Raw genomic sequence first — 18,108 nt, forward strand, 5'->3', positions numbered from 1 at the left:
AGACCATTAACTACACGGAAGATTACTAATACCAATAAGGGAGCAGTTTTCTTCCCCTCATCTCTAACTTTTATATCACTTATCTTTCTCCTCCTTACTAAGACCTGGCAGTCTTCTGACCATCCACGTTAACAATTCGGCCACAGATAATTCAGTAACTGCAGAGATTGAGTCCACCCTGCAGGATTTCAGAATGCCTCACCACATCTGATGTTACACACTACACATTCGCCGTCCTGATATTATGATTATTATGAAAGGGAGGCAGTCTAGAAGAGGAGGGATAAAAAAGGGACAAATAATCCTCGTGGACAATCAAGAGCATATGATAGTGCGTAGCTCTGATTTTTATGTAAGTTTCTCAAAAAGAAAAGAAAAATTCCAGGTCCCCCCCCACCCCGCCCCGAATGTGACTTATTTTCATTATACAAAGTAGTATAATAAAATAAGTGCTACTCTGCACAACAAGGATTTATGGTCACATAAGGCAAGTTAAGATAGAATGTTTTTTTTTTAATTTTTTAATTTTTTTTTTTATTTTTTTGATAGGCAGAGTGGACAGTGAGAGAGAGACAGAGAGAGAAAGGTCTTCCTTTGCCGTTGGTTCACCCTCCAATGGCCGCCGCTGAAGCCGGCGCACCGCGCTGATCCGATGGCAGGAGCCAGGATCCAGGTGCTTTTCCTGGTCTCCCATGGGGTGCAGGGCCCAAGCACTTGGGCCATCCTCCACTGCACTCCCTGGCCATAGCAGAGAGCTGGCCTGGAAGAGGGGCAACCGGGACAGAATCCGGCGCCCCAACCGGGACTAGAACCCGGTGTGCCGGCACCGCAAGGCGGAGGATTAGCCTATTGAGCCACGGCGCCAGCTAAGATAGAATGTTTTTCTGTGCCCTTAAAGTAATGCATTATGACCAGATGTCATGGAACCAACATGGCCTTCAAAAAAGCCATCCATTTTCTCTGGTTATGGTGGCACCATCCCAATTTGAAGGGCAATCACTTGGTAAGTTTTCCATGAATTTTGGCATGTATAGTGGGTGCCACAAACACAACTGCCGTGAGTATGACAACTCTCTGAAAAGCACAAATCAAGCAAACTGAAAACAGGTCTTCATAAGCAGTACAAGGAACAATAAAATGCTGACTCAAAGCAGCACCCATACAGGACGCTGGCATCGCAAGTGGCAGCTTTATTCATTATACCACAACACCAGCCCTATGTCGCTCCCCGTCTTCGTGGAGGAACGACACAGGACCCTGCGCTGTTCTTTTGTCTGCTCGGCCCTCCCCGGGTTTGCTGCTGGTTCTTCCCGGGTTGGCTACCGTCCCTTCCACCTCCGTGGAAGGGCGGTTCCCCCTGCCACATTCCCCACTTCCGCGGGGGAGCGGCACACCGCCGGCCGGCTCTCTCGGGGGCTGCACAGGTGTTCCTTCAGATAGATGTTCCCCTTAGATGTTCCTGGTGCATGCCGTCTCTCTCCTCCTTTATAGTCCTCCTCCACCAATCCCAACTCGGCTGCCCACATGCCGAGTATGCTGCTCTCCTCCAATCAGGAGCAGGATCAGCTCCTGGAGGTCATCACTCAAGTTGGCAAGAGGCAGCTGCGTAGAAGCTGTTTTCTCCTCTCCCAGTGCCATATTGTGGGAGAGCAGATGCATAGAATAAGTCTTAATTCCAGTAACTTAGTCTAGTCCGGGTTGCTCCCCACAGCCCTACCACTGTTTTTTTAAAAAAACATGTTGTTTGAGGGGCCAGCGCTGTGGTGCAGTGGGTTAACGCCCTGGCCTGAAGCAGTGACATCCCATATGGGCACCGGTTCTAGACCCGGCTACTCCACTTCTGATCCAGCTCTCTGCTATGGCCTGGGATGGCAGTAGAAGATGGCCCAAGTCTTTGGCTCCCTGCACCCACATGGGAGACCCTGAAGAACTTCTTGCCCTTGGCTTTGGATCAGCTCAGCTCTGGCCATTGCGGCCATTTGGGGAGTGAACCAGCAGATGGAAGTGCTGGGATTTCTCTCTCTCTGGCTCTACCTCTCTCTGAAACTGTATGTTTCAAATAAATTCAAAAAAAAAAAAAAAATTTAGAGAAGCCAGGGCTGGAACCAGCTCTCCCATCTAGGATGCAGGCATCTTTTCTCTTTGTTGTTAGAAAAAAATCAAATTGCTTTTTTTTTTTCCTTTACCATAAGCATCTTTTATTTTTAACAGTTTTATTTATTTGAGAGGCAGAGAGACAAAGCTCCCATTCAGTGGAAGCAGATCTGGAACTCAAAACACCAGGATAGGATGCAGGTGTCCCAAGGAAAACCTTAGCCACTATGCCAACATCCACACCGTAAATAAATGTTTTGTTAGTGGTAATAATAAACACTCCAAATGGTGTAACAGGTTTAGGTTTTATGGGGGGAAAACACGCAAGGAGAAGGAGGCGTTGGCGGAGTTGGTGGGGGATTTTCCAGGCGGCTGAGGTTGGGAAGGAGCACCCCCGAGAAGCAAACCGTGGAAAGGCTTTGGGGAGGGGCACGCGGGGTGCGGTCCACCCACACTACGAGTCAGGCGACCCTGACATCCTCCAGTGCTGATACTCCTCCGACACCCACTGTTTCCCCTCGTGCATTTGCTTTTTCTCCATACGAGTTTCAAGATGTGATTCCGTGTTTCTATTTGCTTTCTGCTTGCCAGTGGGCAGCTTCGCCCATCTTGTTCCCCCATATAGACCAAGCTGCGCCATGCGTGAAGGGACAATGGTCTGGGGGCGAGGAGAGAGCAAGGACCATGGCATAAGGTCAGCACTGCAAAGGCCCACCCGCCACGCAAACCAAGCAAGCAGTGGGCACCCCCATATTCGCGCACCGCTTCCATGACCCCTGACTAGACGCGCATGCGTGGGCAGAGGCCCTAGTGCGGGGCCCGCCTGATTGGCTGCTGCAGACGCATGCGCACTCCATCGCGCGTCGCCAGCGTTGGTGGGTGCAGGTTGCTTTTCAGCCTCCGTCACTCCTGCTGCACCTCTGTTTCTCATCCAGGGCGCTAGTCCCCGGAGTTCGGAAATGTTCCCGGAACTTAATAACCTTCTCAACACCACGCCTGACAAGGCAGAGCAGGTAAGATGTCGCGCAGCCCGGAAGGGGGCGGGCCGAGGGAGCATGGCGGAACACTGCATCCGGGGCACAGCGCGCGTGGCCCGCTGGGAAAGGCGCGACGGCGTCCATCCTTTGGCGCCTGGGATTTGTAGTCGGTAGCGGGCGGGCTTGGGCTGGAGACTTGGGCCCCCGGAAGGCCGGCCGCTGGACGTCGCATGTACACACGGGCTGTGCGTCCCTTCAGAGTTTCCAGGATCCATGTCCGAACTCTGACTGGCTTATGTCCACAGGGATGGGGGGGTCCCCCGCGCCCGGGACGAGAGTTTGGGTGTCGGCGGTGCTCGTGGGACCGGCTCCTGCACCGCACTGAGTCTGCCTGTGGCCCCGGAGCATGACCGCTGTTGCTCTTGCACGCAGCCAACCTTGGGTCGTACCAAGTCCGCCTTGGGTACCACAGCCCGGCCGCCGTTTTTGCACGGCCTCGCACTCCGCGGCACCTCGAAATGTTTCATATGTTAACGCGTGTCGGGCTTACTCCGTAATCTTTGTTTTCCTAATAAAGTGGTAACCTTTTCCAGACAGCCACAGTACAACGTGTGTGACGCCTTTTTATAACCCCATTGCGCCAGGCACGTTGAGGCTTCCGGTAGATCCCTGTGCCTTTTGGCTACGCAGTAGTTAGTGACTCGCAAGTCCCAGGTGGCGTTCCCTGGAACGCTTCCAAAGCTCAGCTCAGCTCAGCTCAGGATCGAAGCCGGGGAATGGTGAACTGAAGTGGGCTCCAGGAAGTGGCAGCTCTAGGAGAGAATTCAGAGCTCTGGCGTGTGACCTTGTATATCTTGTGCAGGAAAAAAATCCCAACCTGGGTCCCAGAGAAGTCAGCCACTTGGAAGGGGCCCGTGGCACCGAGGGGCTTGATCCTAACCTTCCCTGTCAGTGACAGAACTACAGGTGCCTGGAGGTATCGCAGAGACCACCGTTAGCTGTATTTCCAGAACTCTCCGCATCAGAGCTTGCCCTGAACCAGGGCCATGGGGAGGTCTTTGTTAAAAATGCCCCCTCCCCCAAAAAACACAATCACAGTTAGGGAGGAAGCTAGAAGACCTTTCTGGAGGTCCCTTCCGATCCTGGCAGTCATGATTTTCCCTGAAGTCTGATGGTGAAAGCATCCTTTGTTCAGGACCCAGTTCTGCTGGCCCTTGAGTTACTATGGTGAGGAGTGAGCAAGAGGAGGAATTTTTTTCTCTCATTGGCCTTGAGAAAGTAGAGGTAGTGATGTGCTTTGCCCCTTACGAGTAACTTAATACTGGCAACAAATCACGATTTTTTTTTTTTTTTGGTAATTTTGACTTATTTTCTTTTTTGGGGGGTAAACTTGTATCATTTAAAAATGCATGCTCTAGCTGTAGAGATTTGGGGGTGGATTTCTACATGGGGGCCCCCTCCTTCCAGGCAGGCTCATCTGTAAGTGTGTCCATGTGTTTTTAATTTTTCAGGGGAAACTGACTCTGCTGTGCGATGCCAGGACAGATGGCAGTTTCCTTGTGCATCACTTTCTCTCCTTCTACCTCAAAGGTCTGGCACCCACTGAGTGTAGGGAAAGAAGCTTCGGCAGCAAACAAATACAGGCTGTCTCCGGAAGCAGTGGGGAGGGTCCTTGGTAGCCAGGGCTTTGGTGCTTGGGTGGCCGTGGGGCTGAGTTATTAGGTAACAGAGGACTAGCCCAGCCCCAGCTGAGAGTGGCATGTGCCCATCGACGGCAGCCCTGCCTTCCCTTCCCCTCCCTGTTGTGCCGCAGCTGCCTCTCTGAGTCCATGTGTACCTTAAGGCCTCTGGGCCCTCAACCCCACTGACACTTTGCCCTGGCAGCAGGAGCTTCCTGAAGATCACGGCCACTGCAGTTTCCACATGGAATTAGATTAGAAAAAGAAGAGAGCCAGATGAAGGGAAGGACTCATTTATCAGAGAGTTCTCCTGGAATGTGTGCTGTGCCAGGGTAGACCTTTGGTAGTCATAGTTGTAGGCATAGTTTTTTTTAAAAAGATGTATATATGTATTAGAAAGAGTTGTAGAGCGAGGGAGAGACAGAGCCATCTTCTTTCTGCTGATTCACTCCCCAGATGGCCAGGAGCTTCCTCCAGGTCTCCCGTGTGGGAAACGGGCCCAAACACTGGGGCCATCTTCCACTGCTTTTCCCAGGCCATTAGCAGAGAGCTGGCTCAGAAGTGAAGCAGCTGGGACTCGAACCAGTGCCCATGTGGAATGGTGGCTCTACCCAGTTACACCATAGCGCCAGCCCCTGCAAACGTAGTTTTGAAGGTGATTTTCTTCTTCAGAGGATGTGATTGTTAGCATAGAAAAAGCAAGAGAATCTTCACGTAAATTGTTAGAGTTAATAAGCTTCAGTCAGGTACCTGGAGCTTCTTTGCTCCTCCTTTTTTACTGTTGGACATGAAACCAGTTCCCCAAAATCATTTGTATGAAAGATCTTCAAAAAATCATGGAACTATGCATCATGAAAGAAACTAGGCATGGATTTCAAAATAGTTTGGCACCAAAATAAACTCTTTTAGTTCTACTTTCCTTAAACTATTAGAGGTGTCCTTATATGACAACTCAAACATTGAAAAAGGCACAGTGTCTTTACAGTAGAACAAAACTGAGTGCCTATAATGCATGTGACAGTACATCTCAGGGCAGGTGTTTAGGGCAGCAGTTAGGACACCAGTTGCAGGGACAGCCAATTCAAGTTCTGGCTGCTTTGCTTCTGATCTGGCTCCCTGGTAATGTACATGGGAAAGCAGTGGAAGATGACCCAATTACTTGGGACCCCGCCATCCACATGGGAGGCCCAAATAGAGATCCATGTTCTTGGCTTCAGCCTGGCCCAGCCCTGGCTATTGCGGCCATGTTGGGGGTGAACTAGCAGATGAAAGATCTCTCTCTCTCTTATTTCTGCTTTTTAAATAAATAAATAAATCTTTAAAAACTTACTTATTTGAAAAGCAGAGTGACAGAGAGAGAGGGAGACACAGACACTACTAGTTGGGAGGCCTGAGATGTAACTGATAAATATGAGAAAAAGACATCTTAGACTTAAGGTTAGGTTGCAAGACCTCTAGGTCTCTAGTCCCACCTCCGTGCGTTTCGTTCTGGATGTGTGAGCTATATGAGGCTGGTTGTACACAGATTAGTTAAAAAGTGTATTTTTGTTTTCTAGCGAATTGTAAAGTCTGCTTTGTGGCACTCCTTCAGTCCTTCAGTCACTACAACATCGTGGCACAGAAGCTGGTAAGCATCTTAGACCTCGTGGTGGGATTACTTCTTGGCCACCGGGGTGAGGCCCCGAGAGAGCAGGCTTTCCTGTTTGAGTTGTAGAGGATTTAGCAATCAAGGGACTAAGGACGCCACGGGCTCCTCAGCCTCTTGTCTAAAGAGTTTTGTGGTTTGTGGATGTCATTTAATCGAACCCTTCTCTACGGATTCTCAACCTGTTAAGGTTTTCTCCTCCTCAGTGCGGCTTTGATCTTGGTCCGTCTGGGTTAGGGGCTTCCCACTGTCTCTCCCTAAGTCTAGAGCGTGAGACCCAGTTGGGGGATGGAGAACTTTTGTTGTGTCCCCTCACCTTATCTTGGTCTGCCCCTCATCTCATCAGATGCAGGCAGACAAGACTAAGAGAGCCAGCAGCCAGTGGAGCCTGTGACTTAGCCTGGGCTGTGACCTGTGACCTGTGAACACATGGGCTTATTGAAGAGAACTGAGCAGCCGCTGCTGCTGCTTCCTGTCGTGACTGGTATTGGACAGGTCAGTCTTAGCGAGAAAACCAGGCCGCTCACCAGCAATGATCTTGAAATGCCCGTGTTACTGTGGGGCCAACTCACTGCCTGGGAGAAAGCAGGGAAGGTGCAGGGGAAAGGTGAACTAGGTCTTTTCCGTCCTTGGAGGAGGAGGAGGACGTGCTGCGCTGGAAGGGAGGGCCAGCACTCAGGGAGCGCAGTCTTCACAGGAATGTGCGTTGCATTCCGGGTCTTGCACGTCCCTAGGCACGTTGCATTCCGGGTCTTTTTTTTTTTTTTTTTTTTTTTTGACAGGCAGAGTGGACAGTGAAAGAGAGAGACAGAGAGAAAGGTCTTCCTTTTCTGTTGATTCACCCCCCCAAATGGCCGCTATGGCCGGCGTGCTGTGCCAATCCGAAGGCAGCAGCCAGGTGCTTCCTCCTGGTCTCCCATGGGGTGCATGGCCCAAGCACTTGGGCCATCCTCCACTGCCTTCCCGGGCCACAGCAGAGAGCTGGCCTGGAAGAGGAGCAGCCGGGACAGAATCTGGCACCACAACCGGGACTAGAACCCGGGGTGCTGGTGCCGCAGGCGGAAGATTAGCCAAGTGTGCCGCGGTGCCGGCTGCATTCTGGGTCTTGCATGTTCCTGAGTGCATTGCATTCCGGTCTCTGCACGTACCTGTGCACGTTGCATTCCGGTCTCTGCACGTCTCAGTGCGAGTTGCAGTCCGGGTCTCTGCACGTCTCAGTGCGAGTTGCATTCCTGGTCTCTGCAGGGTCCCTGTGCACGTTGCATTCCGGGTTCTTGTACGTCCCTGTCCGCGTTGCATTCCGGGTCTCTGCACGTCCCTGTGGCTCTGGCATCCGTGCTCCCCATGAGAAAGCTGTGGGCTCCCATCCCAGAGGGCCACTTCCCTCTTACTCTTGAGTCATCATCTGCAGAGCAGGAATGGCACACGCAGTAGGCGTGTAAAGTCCTGGAGTGGGAGCTCCGTGCCTGTGATGCTTGGCGTGGCGGGCCTCTTGCCTAAGTAGGCTCCCACAGCGCAAGTGCAGAGGGATGGTTGGGAGTCTTGCTCTGATAGGAGCAACCTTGGGAGCCAATGGTGTTAATGATGGAGGACGCTGGGTCTCTGGTGTGTGAATGAGCTGCTGGGACCTGACCTTGGGGCAGGGCAGTCTGACCAGCTCCCTGTGACCTGTCAGCACACACAGAGCAGTGGGGTACGTGTTGAGACCATGTCACCATCCCAGGGTGTTTGTTGAAATGTATATCTTGGCCTGGTCCTCCCTCTGGAGATCTGAAATCAGGCCCAGGGATCTGCATTTTAATCAGGCATCTGAAGGGATTCTTGACCAGGTACCTCATGGAGAACTGTATTCAAGCAGTCCTGGTCTGGAGCAGGGGAGGACAGACCGAATGTCTGTGTCCCCTGTGTTTGGTAAGTGAGGCATCACTGAGCACAGCCACACTGGTTCCTAGTTGTTTCTGGCTGCTGTTACTTTACAGCAGAGACTGCCTGAGCTGCAGAGGCTGCCCCATCTTTGGTGGAGGTAGATTGCTCATTTTCAAATTGTTTCTTTTTTTAAAATAATATTTATTTTATTTGTTTGAAAGAGTTACAGAGAGTTAGAGCCAAGAGAGAGAGGTCTTCCATCTGCTGTTTAACTCCCCAAATGGCCATAATGGCAACGGCCAGAGCTGAGCTGAGCTGACCCAGAGCCAGGAGCTTCTTTCGGGTCTCCCACCTGAGTGCAAGGGCTCATGTACTTGGGCCATCTTCTGCTGCTTCCCAGACCACAGCAGAGAGCTGGATCAGAAGTGGAGCAGCCGGGACTCAAACCAGCAGCCATATAGTTTGCGGTGCTGCAAGCCCAGGCTTTAACCCGCTGTGCCGCAGCGCTGGCCTCAAATAGTTTCTGCCTGCTGGTACTTCACAATCGCAGAGTCGAAAGTTTGCAGTGAGACTGCCTGAGCCGCAGCGCCCACCCGGTCCTTGGTGGAGAACGTTTGCTGACTCCTGACCTAGGGCATCAGGGGCTGCTGTCACCCCAACTCTGACAGGGCACTGCCTCAGGGAAAGGAAGAGGGAAAAGCGGTGGTGCTTCCCCGTAACGAGCTCTTACTGTATTCCAGTCAGCCTCCACTTGGCATCCATGGCTTGTTTAAAAGTCAGAAGACGGGTAGCACTGTTGCGTAGCGGGTAAAGCTGCCGCCTGCACTGCCAGCATCCCAATGGACACTGGTTTGAATCCTGGCTGCTCCACTTCCGATCCAGCTCCCTGCTGATGGCCTGAGAAGGCAGTAGAAGATGGCCCCACTGCTTGGGCCCTTACACCCATGTGGGAGAGCCAGAAAAAGCTCCTGGTTCCTGCTTTTGGCGCAGCTCTGGCCGTTGTAGCCATCTGGGGAGTGAACCAGCGGATGGAAGACCTCTCTCTCTCTCTCACTCTCTCTGCCTTTGCCTCTCTGTAACTCTGCCTTTGAAATAAATAAATAAATCCTTTTTTTTTTTTTAAGATATATTTATTTATTTGAAAGTCAGAGTTACACAGAGAGAGGAGAGGCAGAGAGAGGTCTTCCATCCGATGGTTCACTCCCCAATTGGCCGCAATGGTCAGAGCTACACCAGGAGCCAGGAGCTTCTTCTGGGTCTCCCACGCGGGTGCAGGGGCCCAAAGACTTGGGCCATCTTCTACCGCTTTCCCAGGCCATAGCAGAGAGCTGGATTGGAAGAGGAGCAGCCAGGACTAGAACCGGCGCCCATATGGGATGCTGGCGCTTCCCTTTTTTTTTTTTTAAATGAAACGTCAGGCACCAGTACTGTGGCATAGTGGGTAAAGCCACTGCCTACAGCAGAGGCATCTCATATGGGTGCTAGTTCAGATCCCAGCTGCTCCATTTCCAATCCAGCTCCATGCTAATGTGCCTGGGAAAGCAGCAAAGGATAGCTCAAGTCCTTGGGCCCCTGCACCCATGTGGGAGACCTGGAAAAAGCTCCTGGCTCCCAGCTTTGGATTAGCCCAGGACCAGCCTTTGTGGCCATTTGGGGAGTCAACCACTGCATGGAAGCTCTCACTCTGTCTCTCTCTGTGTAACTCTGCCTTTCAAATAAATAAATCTGTTTCTTTAAAAAAAAGAAAATTCATGTTACTGTTACAGATTGAATAACAACACTGAGTAGTCATAAAAACAAATACGTATGGTTTTTTTTTTTTTTTTTTTTTAATGTGACAGTGAATAGAAATGCACTTGAAAAGAAAAAGAGAGAATTGTGGGATAGGAGCACCCTGGGGGAAGGACACAGGCCTGCGTGTGGAGTGCACATGTGCAGGGTTGGGGGTGTGGCTTGTGGCCTCTAGCTGTCAGCTGGCCTCTCCGATGGGCTGCCCTCTACAAGGCACAGTGACTCACTGTCCTCTCCATCACGTTTAGGGTGTCAGCCTGGCCGCAGCACGGGAACGTGGGCAGCTTGTGTTCCTGGAGGGTCTCAAGTCCTCGGTGGATGTCTTCTTTCAGGCTCAGGAGGATCCACACCCCCTGCAGTTTCTCAGGTCAGTCTGCCGGGGCCCAGCCCAGAAGTGCACACCAGGCAGATGGGCCCGGACAGCCCAGACAGCTTGTGATTCCTTCTGTTTGTTCTGGGGGAGGCGCAGCTGGCGTCAGGAGTCAGATACTCCACTTGGTGCTGCAGCATTGTGGGAAAACCTGTGGCTGTGACCGTGGACTGAGCGTACGTTGTCCCCAGAGCTATGGAAAGTGTCATCTGAGAACGTGCTAGAGCGAGATGCTTCGCTTCCCAGCCCTGGCTTAGAGCCCTAGCGCACAGCTTTGCTCTGTTCTTGGTTTGATACAGGGATCCGCAAACTGGAGGCTGTGGGCCAGCTTCCTGTGTCTGCAAATAAAGTTGCATTAGAGCACAGCTGCATTTTACTTGTGTGTTTGGTCCCTGCTTGTTTGTGCTAAGGCAACACGGTGAAGAGTTTAGACAGGGACCTCATGAGCCACAAGCCTAATATTTATTATCTGGCCGTGTGTGTGTGTTGTGTGTTTTATGCTCCATCCTGTCAGGTCAGGAACTGCAGGCTTCTCCTGCTTAGCCAAACAGAGCTAACCCCCCAAATGCCCTAAGCTCCTGGGCTCCGGGCCTGTTGGTGTCTCTTAAGATTCTGCTAGGACTGTTTATTTTTGTGTCCCTCAATTTCTTTCTTTTCTTTTTTTTTTTTTTTAAGGATTTATTTTCATTTACTTGAAAGGCAGGGTTACAGAGAGAGAGGCAGAGACAGAAAAATCTTCTGTCTACTGTTTCACTCCCCAAATGGCTGCAACAGCTTGGGCTGTGCCAGGCTGAAACCAGGAGCCCAGAGCTTCCTCCAGGTCTCCCACGAAGGGGCAGGGGCCCAAGCACCTAGCCATTCTTCCCATTGTTTTCCCAGGCTCATTAGCAAGCAGATGGATCAGAAGTGCAGCAGCTAGGTTTCGAACTAATACCCTTATGGGATGCCGGCATCACAGTTGGTGACTTAACCCATTGCACCACAATACCAATCCATGTGTCCCCCAATTTCTAGCACAGTGCTTTATACCTAGCAGGCCTCAGGCAGTACTTGAATTGAAATGATTCACTCACCTGTGTCTGCATTGCATGCCTTTTCTTTTCCAGTTGTGAATCCCTTGATACTGAAGACTGTGCCACTGTTGCTGGCCTGCTCCAGCCCTGTCCTGGGAGGCCATTGGTCCCATGTAAACATTGTAGAGAAGGAACTCAGATGACTTTTGTCCTTTGTCTTCAGGGAGGCCAGTGCTGGGAACCTGCAACCGTTGTACGAGTTTGTGCGGGAGGCCCTGACACCCACAGACAATGGGGCAGCTGCATGGAGGTGCCCAGTGCTGCTGGTGGACGACCTCAGTGTGCTGCTGAGCCTGGGCATGGGAGCGGTGGCTGTGCTGGACTTTGTCCACTACTGCAGAGCCACCGTGTGCTGCGAACTGAAGGTACCAGTGGAGCTGCTGTCTCTCTCTCACCTCTCTGAGTCCAGAAGGGGCAGACTCAAAGTGTGGTGATGATTTTGTTTATTTGCTTGGGATTTTGGCCTTGCCCTGGCAGGCTGAGAAACTTACTGGTCTGCCCTCACTGCTTTTGCCTACTTTCCATTACTGACAAATCCCTCAAAATTAGAGAGACAACTGGCACTATGTCCAGTGGGGCTGGCTGGGTATGGTGATGCTGCCGTCCCACCCTGCCACACATTGCCAGGGTGTCCTGGGCCAAGGGATTATCATCCCTGAGTGTATTTTGATGCCAGCTGAAATAACAGGTGTAATCTACTTTAAACACTGTGAAGTACCAAAAAAATAATTGTACAGTACAAGGGGAAGACATCAGACAGGATCTTCCTTATCAGATTATGAGACAAAAGTGGAGATTATGCTGTGATAGAGATTTTAATGGTAAGAGTAGATCCACCAGTGAAATGAGAATGCTGAGGTTGCCTGTCTCACAGGTGCCTGACTGCAAGACTTAAGTGAGATGGAGTTTGTGACTCACCGGCACTGTGTCCAACCCCTGGTGCTGGCCGCCCTTCTGTAGGGGTGATGCAGCCCGTGGCGCTCGGTGCTCTGTTACATCAGCGTGGTGTGGTCAGGCTGAGCGCAGAGCAGTGGAGAAGCTGCAGGGTGTGGGTTTCCAGCAGTGCGTGCTGAGCACTCGGGTGTGAGTCCTGCCTGGAGATTGTGTTCAGGCAGCTTCTGAGGCTGTCGTGGTACAGTTGTGCTACAGGAACCTGGGTGATGTGGAGAGACTGGGAAAAGCAGGAAATGAAAAGAGCTCGCAGGACACAGCCAAGGCTAGGGGTGAGGGTGAAGTAGTTAGAGCCGCCTTCTGCAGCTCGGCCTGCTGCGTGGCCGGCTCCCACGTTGTTCATCAGCTCTGTTTCCAGCGTCTCCATCTCTCATCCCTTATCCGCTCTGCGTGGCCTGGTACGCAGCAAGTGCTCAGGAGCTGTTGACTGGATGAATTGGTGCCTGCTACACGTTGGCATTTTTAATACCACTTGGGAATTCAAGGCCATGGAGTAAGCTTGGTTTTAGATGAACTGAGCTAGACACACAAGCTGCATGAGTCCAGTAAACGGGCAGGATCCCTGCAGGCAGGGGTCCTTCCTGCAGAGGGGCTGTTTACGCAGCAGCAGGGAGGGGGACCTGTGAGAGAGTGGACAAGGGAGTGGAGAGCCCAGGACTCCCTGGCCTCGTTGTCCCTTCCAGTAGGAGCAGATTTCCATCCTGTGTGTTGTAGGGAAACATGGTGGCCCTTGTGCATGACAGTGGAGACGCGGAAGATGAGGAAAACAACACCCTGCTGATTGGTCTCAGTCATCAGAGCCACCTTATCCTGCGGACCGAGGGCCTGGCCACTGGCTTCTGCAAGGATGTGCACGGGCAGGTAAATGGGCTTACTGGGCTACAGTTGCTGTGCCTGAGTCCAGACTGCACGGACGAAAGTGTCAGGCCCGCAGGGTTCCCTCTGGGATCAAAGGAGAGCTCTCCCAAAAGGGAGCCAGCTGTCAGGAGTGGACCCAGGGCTCCGGCTGCAGAGAACAGCAGAAGTCCTCTGCAGGCTGTGACAGGCTCTGTCAGTTCCGGTGAGCCCTGTTTTATTTTGTAACGAAGGCTTGAGGGGCCGTAGCCATGGACTTGAGTGCTGCCACGCCCACCGCTGCTGTTGCGGAACGTTCAGAGCCTCGGGCAGGAGCTGAGAGATCTGCCCTGGGAAGGAAGTTGCTTCTGCCCCAGGACAGGCCCGTGTGGCTCTGTGCCGTCTCACAGTGTTCTTTCGGAATCAGCCTGAGACTGCACCTAACTGCCAGTTTACTTTTTCTTTTCTTTTTTTTTTTTTTTAAGATTGTTTATTTAAAAAGCAGAGTGAGAGAGAGAGAGAGAGAAACACACACACAAAGAGAAATCTTCCACCTGCTGATTCACTCTTGAAACAGCTGCAACAGCTTGGGTTGGGCCAGATGGAAGCCAGAAGTGAGGCAGTCACCGTTGCCTCCCACATAGGTGGCAAGGGCCTGAGCACTGAGCTGTGTTTGGCGTCTTTCCCAGATGCGTTAGTAGGGAGGTGGATCAGAACTGGAGCAGCCAGGACTCAAAACTGGCACTCGCATATAGGATTGCAAGTGGCAGCGTAACCCACTGTGCTGTAACACCAGCCCGTTACCTTCATTTTGAACACGCCTTTTTTTTTTTTTCCTTCATTTTATTTGAGAGACAGAGTCAGATTTTTTATTCATTTGTTCATTCCCTAAATGCCTGCAATAGCTAGGTCTAGACCAGGTCTAACCCAGGAGCCTGGAACTCAGTTTGGGCCCTGTACATGGGTGGCAGGCACCCAAATACTTGAGCCATCACCCGCTTCCTCCCAGGATGTACACTAGCATGAAGCTAGAATTGAACACAGAGCCAGGACTCAAACCCAGGCACTCCAGCATTGGATGCTGATGTTCCAAGTGGCATCTTCACCACTGCTCGCAATGCCCGCCCTGTTGACCACTCCTGACGTGGTACAGGTGGTTGGGAGTCTTGGCCCTGAGTTATTCAGCGATCAGTCCAGTAGGTGACGCAAAAGCACAAGCCCAGCAGTGCCGTCATAGCGCTGGTCGCCCAGCATGAGGAGACGGGTACAACAGGCAGCGGAGGTCTTTGCAGCCGGTCCCCCGAGCAGTTCTGTCCACAGAAACATCATCAGCATACACACGCAGCCTCCCTGTGGCCCTGCATGGAACCTGCGAGCAGTAATGTGTGCATTTTCACAGACTAGGCAGCAGTACAAAACCACGCGCTGAGAGAACGAGGGGAGTACGTAAAACTACCTCCGTGGTTTCTCTCTGGAGGACTTTTCTTCTTTTCACTTTTCTTTCTCTTTTGTATTTTCTGTAAGAGAAAATGTGACTGTTGTCACACCGTGGCAGCCCTCATTTCTAGCTGGCTGCTAGTAAGCTGTATTTTAGGAACTGGTCCCATTGCCTTGTGGTGTGTCTCACTGGGATCTCAGAGGTGGCCCAGTCAAAGGCTGTGGAGAGGGCAGGATGGGGTCCACAGTGGAGCAGGGGCTTGGGGCCGCTGCTCCTTCATTCTGCTCTGTCTCTGCAGCTGAGGATCCTGTGGAGGAGGCCGTCACAGTCCACAGCCCGGCGGGATCGGAGCCTCACTTTCCAGTACAAGATACAGGACAAGAATGTGTCCTTTTTCGCAAGAGGAATGTCTCCTGCCATCCTGTGACCTGACTTAAGAGCAGCTGAAGCTACCTCGGACTGTTCGGACGTGGAAGATAAAGCAACCGAGCAGGAAGGGGTCTTTACGTCTTTGTTGGTGCTGTTTCAGGCTGGGCTGGCAGCTCCACTGGGACCCGGCTAGACTGTGCAGCCATGGTGTGCCTTTGCTCTTCTGAGCCCTGTTCAGAAAACACCGTGAGGAATCCACACCCCTGCCTGTGCTGGGAGAGACTGGATTGAATCCTAGTGGAAAGAGCCTTTGAAGCTTGCCTTGTAAATACAGTCTGGCTCCAACTGCGCGTTCTTTGTGATTGTGTCTTGTAGAGCCAGAGTGAGCATGAGTGTGCCCACGAGATGCTTCTGGATGGCAGTGCCCAGGGTGACAGTTAGTGTAATCGTGGCTGCATTGAAGTGAGTTCCCATATTGGGGCCTCTGTTTCTCGCTCTCTAGCTCTCTTTTTTTCTAGTTTTTTTTTTTTTTTCTTGTTTGTTTGCTTGTTTTTTGTTTAATTTGAAAGAGACAGAAAAAGCTGGTTCATTCCCCAAATGCCCACGGTGGCCGCCTGGCCAGGACAAAACTGGGATCCAGGAACTCAGGCAGGTCTCTTACACGGGTGGCAGGAACCCAGTCACCCGGTTTATCACCCCTGTCTCTCCTGATCTGTATCAGCAGGAAGCTGGATTCAGGAGCCAGAGCCAGGAGCTGAACCCAGGCACTCTGATGTGGGATGCAGGCACATCTTGACCAGTATCTTCAACCACTAGGCCACATGCCCAACCCTGGATTATCGCTTAGTTGTCATCTTCATCTTGCAAGGGTGCTTAAGTCCAGTGAGAAAATAGGCTTAGAGAGATTTGGAAGCACACTCAGAGCTTAGAGCCGCCGTAGGTAACAGGGCCTGACTCCGAAGTCCACACTTGCTGACCGACATTCACAGAAACCAGGCACAGGCTTCCCACTGGCAGGTGTGACCTTTTCTCTCCACTGCCTTGCTCCTTTTCAGAGTCCTGGCCATTGAGGACCTGACACCATGCCCTTGGTCACGCGAGGCCCTACATGAAGCACAGGTGTGTACAGTCTCATTGAGGGGAGGCAGTGTTCTTGCAGGATGGGGCCTTGGCGAGGAACCAGTGTTTCCCTCCCTGGTGAAGACTACAGGAGGGGTAGGCGACAGCTGGTCCCAACCAGCCACTCAATCAAGGTTGCCTCACGGTGGAAACCAGAGGCGTCTGCTGAAGATGGGTACAGGCATCCTTGTCTCTTTACTTTTACCTTCCTTAATCTTTATAAACAGAAACTGTTTATCACCCTTCCTTCCAAATCACACTGTTAGGTAGGTTACCCCACTGAAACGATGGCTACTTTTGTTTAAAAATATTTCATCCCTGATGGAGTATTTAGAAATTGTAGGGCCGGTGCCGCGGCTCACTAGGCTAATCCTCCACCTTGCGGTGCCGGCACACCGGGTTCTAGTCCCGGTCGGGGCGCCGGATTCTGTCCCGGTTGCCCCTCTTCCAGGCCAGCTGTCTGCTGTGGCCAGGGAGTGCAGTGGAGGATGGCCCAAGTGCTTGGGCCCTGCACCCACATGGGAGACCAGGAGAGGCACCTGGCTCCTGCCATCGGATCAGCGCGGTGCGCAGGCCGCAGCGCGCCGGCCTCGGCGGCCATTGGAGGGTGAACCAACGGCAAAGGAAGACCTTTCTCTCTGTCTCTCTCTCTCTCTCACTGTCCACTCTGCCTGTCAAAAAATTAAAAAAATAAAAATAAAAAAATAGAAATTTTAAACAGAAGTAATTTAGGAGAGTGGTTCTTCGAAGGATCTAATGAATATTATTCCTTCGGTATTTATCCAGCCTTCATTTGAGCTACAGTACTGAACAGCAAAGCTTATCTTTCATATGATAATACATATTGCAGTTGTACTTGGTCACTTTATAAATGTTTTCACTAAATTTTGTGGTTTTATCTCTGTTCAGCATTTAATGGTGTCAAATTCTCATTTGCTTAGTTCTTCAGGTGGCCTCTGGTTTTCATAGTTAACAGTTACGCTGTTGTGAATTTTATCTGCGCTACCTATTTGGGGAGTCTGGGACAAGCAGCTGTTGCTTCCTTATGTTGATGGATCAGGTCACTCGTGGAGCTCAGAGAACTGATATTGTGGAGGGATGGAGAATCAGCAGAATTGAGAGGTAGCGGAGGGTGAGGTCAGGGTCAGTGCTACAGGTGAAGCAGGGAAGAGGCCCATGAAAAGGGAGGGGGTGCTGAAGTCGTAGCACCTGCTCCCCGAAGTGGGCTCACTGGGTGACAGCAGGATCTGACCCCAGGTGTTAGCAGACTGCTCCTCAAAACAGCGGAGTCACTTAGTTCATGATTTGTAGGTTTTCCTCCACCCACTTTGGGTTTAGCTTATTTTTTTATTAATTTAATAGTGGGGCAGAGTTGTGTGAAAATGGACCTTTAATGCCTGGCACACGGTTGTGTTTTCCCAGGTGTGCAGAATCTGCTCCTCCTCACTCTTGCTGGTGTCAGTTAAAACCTAGTGTCAACTTGATGCATTCTCAGTAATATTTTAGAAAGTAGTAGTTTACCTTTGTCTTTATTCATGGATACTTTTATACATTCATGGATGCTTTTGTGAACATATTTTTTCAGGATCATTTGTTTTGTATTCAGATTGTCAGTTCAAGAATTAGTTTTAGAATGTCAGTTTTATTTAAGGGGTTATTAAGATGAAAACAACCGAAAAGGCCCAGAAGCAAGTTAAGTCCACGGAACTGCATTCCAGCCTTTTCTCCTGGGTCTTGGAGATCTTGTCTGAGAGAAAGTGGGATGGGCTGATTGCTACCCCTGCACCTCTCCCTGTTTTCTAGCTCATTGATGGGCAGAATAAAAAAAGTAAAGTAGGAAAAAAATACATACTTAGCACTTTAGCTCATTTTGAGTTTGTTGCAGTATGGCAACCTATTTCC

General features: G+C 51.2%; 1 protein-coding gene across 10 annotated transcripts in view; it reads left to right on the plus strand.

Moving 5' to 3' along the window:
- ELP6 (elongator acetyltransferase complex subunit 6) overlaps positions 1–15,574 on the plus strand; it is a 38,924-nt gene extending 23,350 nt beyond the window's left edge. For 4 of the 10 annotated variants that reach the window (XM_051852513.3, XM_051852512.3, XM_089306389.1 and 1 more), the window contains 7 exons: positions 3,030–3,107; positions 4,583–4,661; positions 6,307–6,377; positions 10,301–10,419; positions 11,659–11,860; positions 13,161–13,307; positions 15,017–15,574. In XM_051852513.3, coding sequence (XP_051708473.3) covers positions 3,030–3,107; positions 4,583–4,661; positions 6,307–6,377; positions 10,301–10,419; positions 11,659–11,860; positions 13,161–13,307; positions 15,017–15,145 — 825 coding nt within the window. In that variant the 3' untranslated portion in view covers positions 15,146–15,574. Of the gene's footprint in view, positions 1–2,846; positions 3,108–3,376; positions 4,299–4,582; positions 4,662–6,306; positions 6,378–6,741; positions 6,891–10,300; positions 10,420–11,658; positions 11,861–13,160; positions 13,308–15,016 lie in introns of those variants that run through there. The other 6 variants (XM_089306391.1, XR_016214860.1, XM_089306393.1 and 3 more) reach the window with 6 other exon arrangements.
- The last annotated feature ends 2,534 nt before the right edge of the window (positions 15,575–18,108 follow it).

Source organism: Oryctolagus cuniculus, chromosome 10 (assembly GCF_051225735.1).
Source record: "Oryctolagus cuniculus isolate XC-2025 breed Fujian yellow rabbit chromosome 10, ASM5122573v1, whole genome shotgun sequence".
In the NCBI taxonomy this organism is placed as follows: domain Eukaryota; kingdom Metazoa; phylum Chordata; class Mammalia; order Lagomorpha; family Leporidae; genus Oryctolagus; species Oryctolagus cuniculus.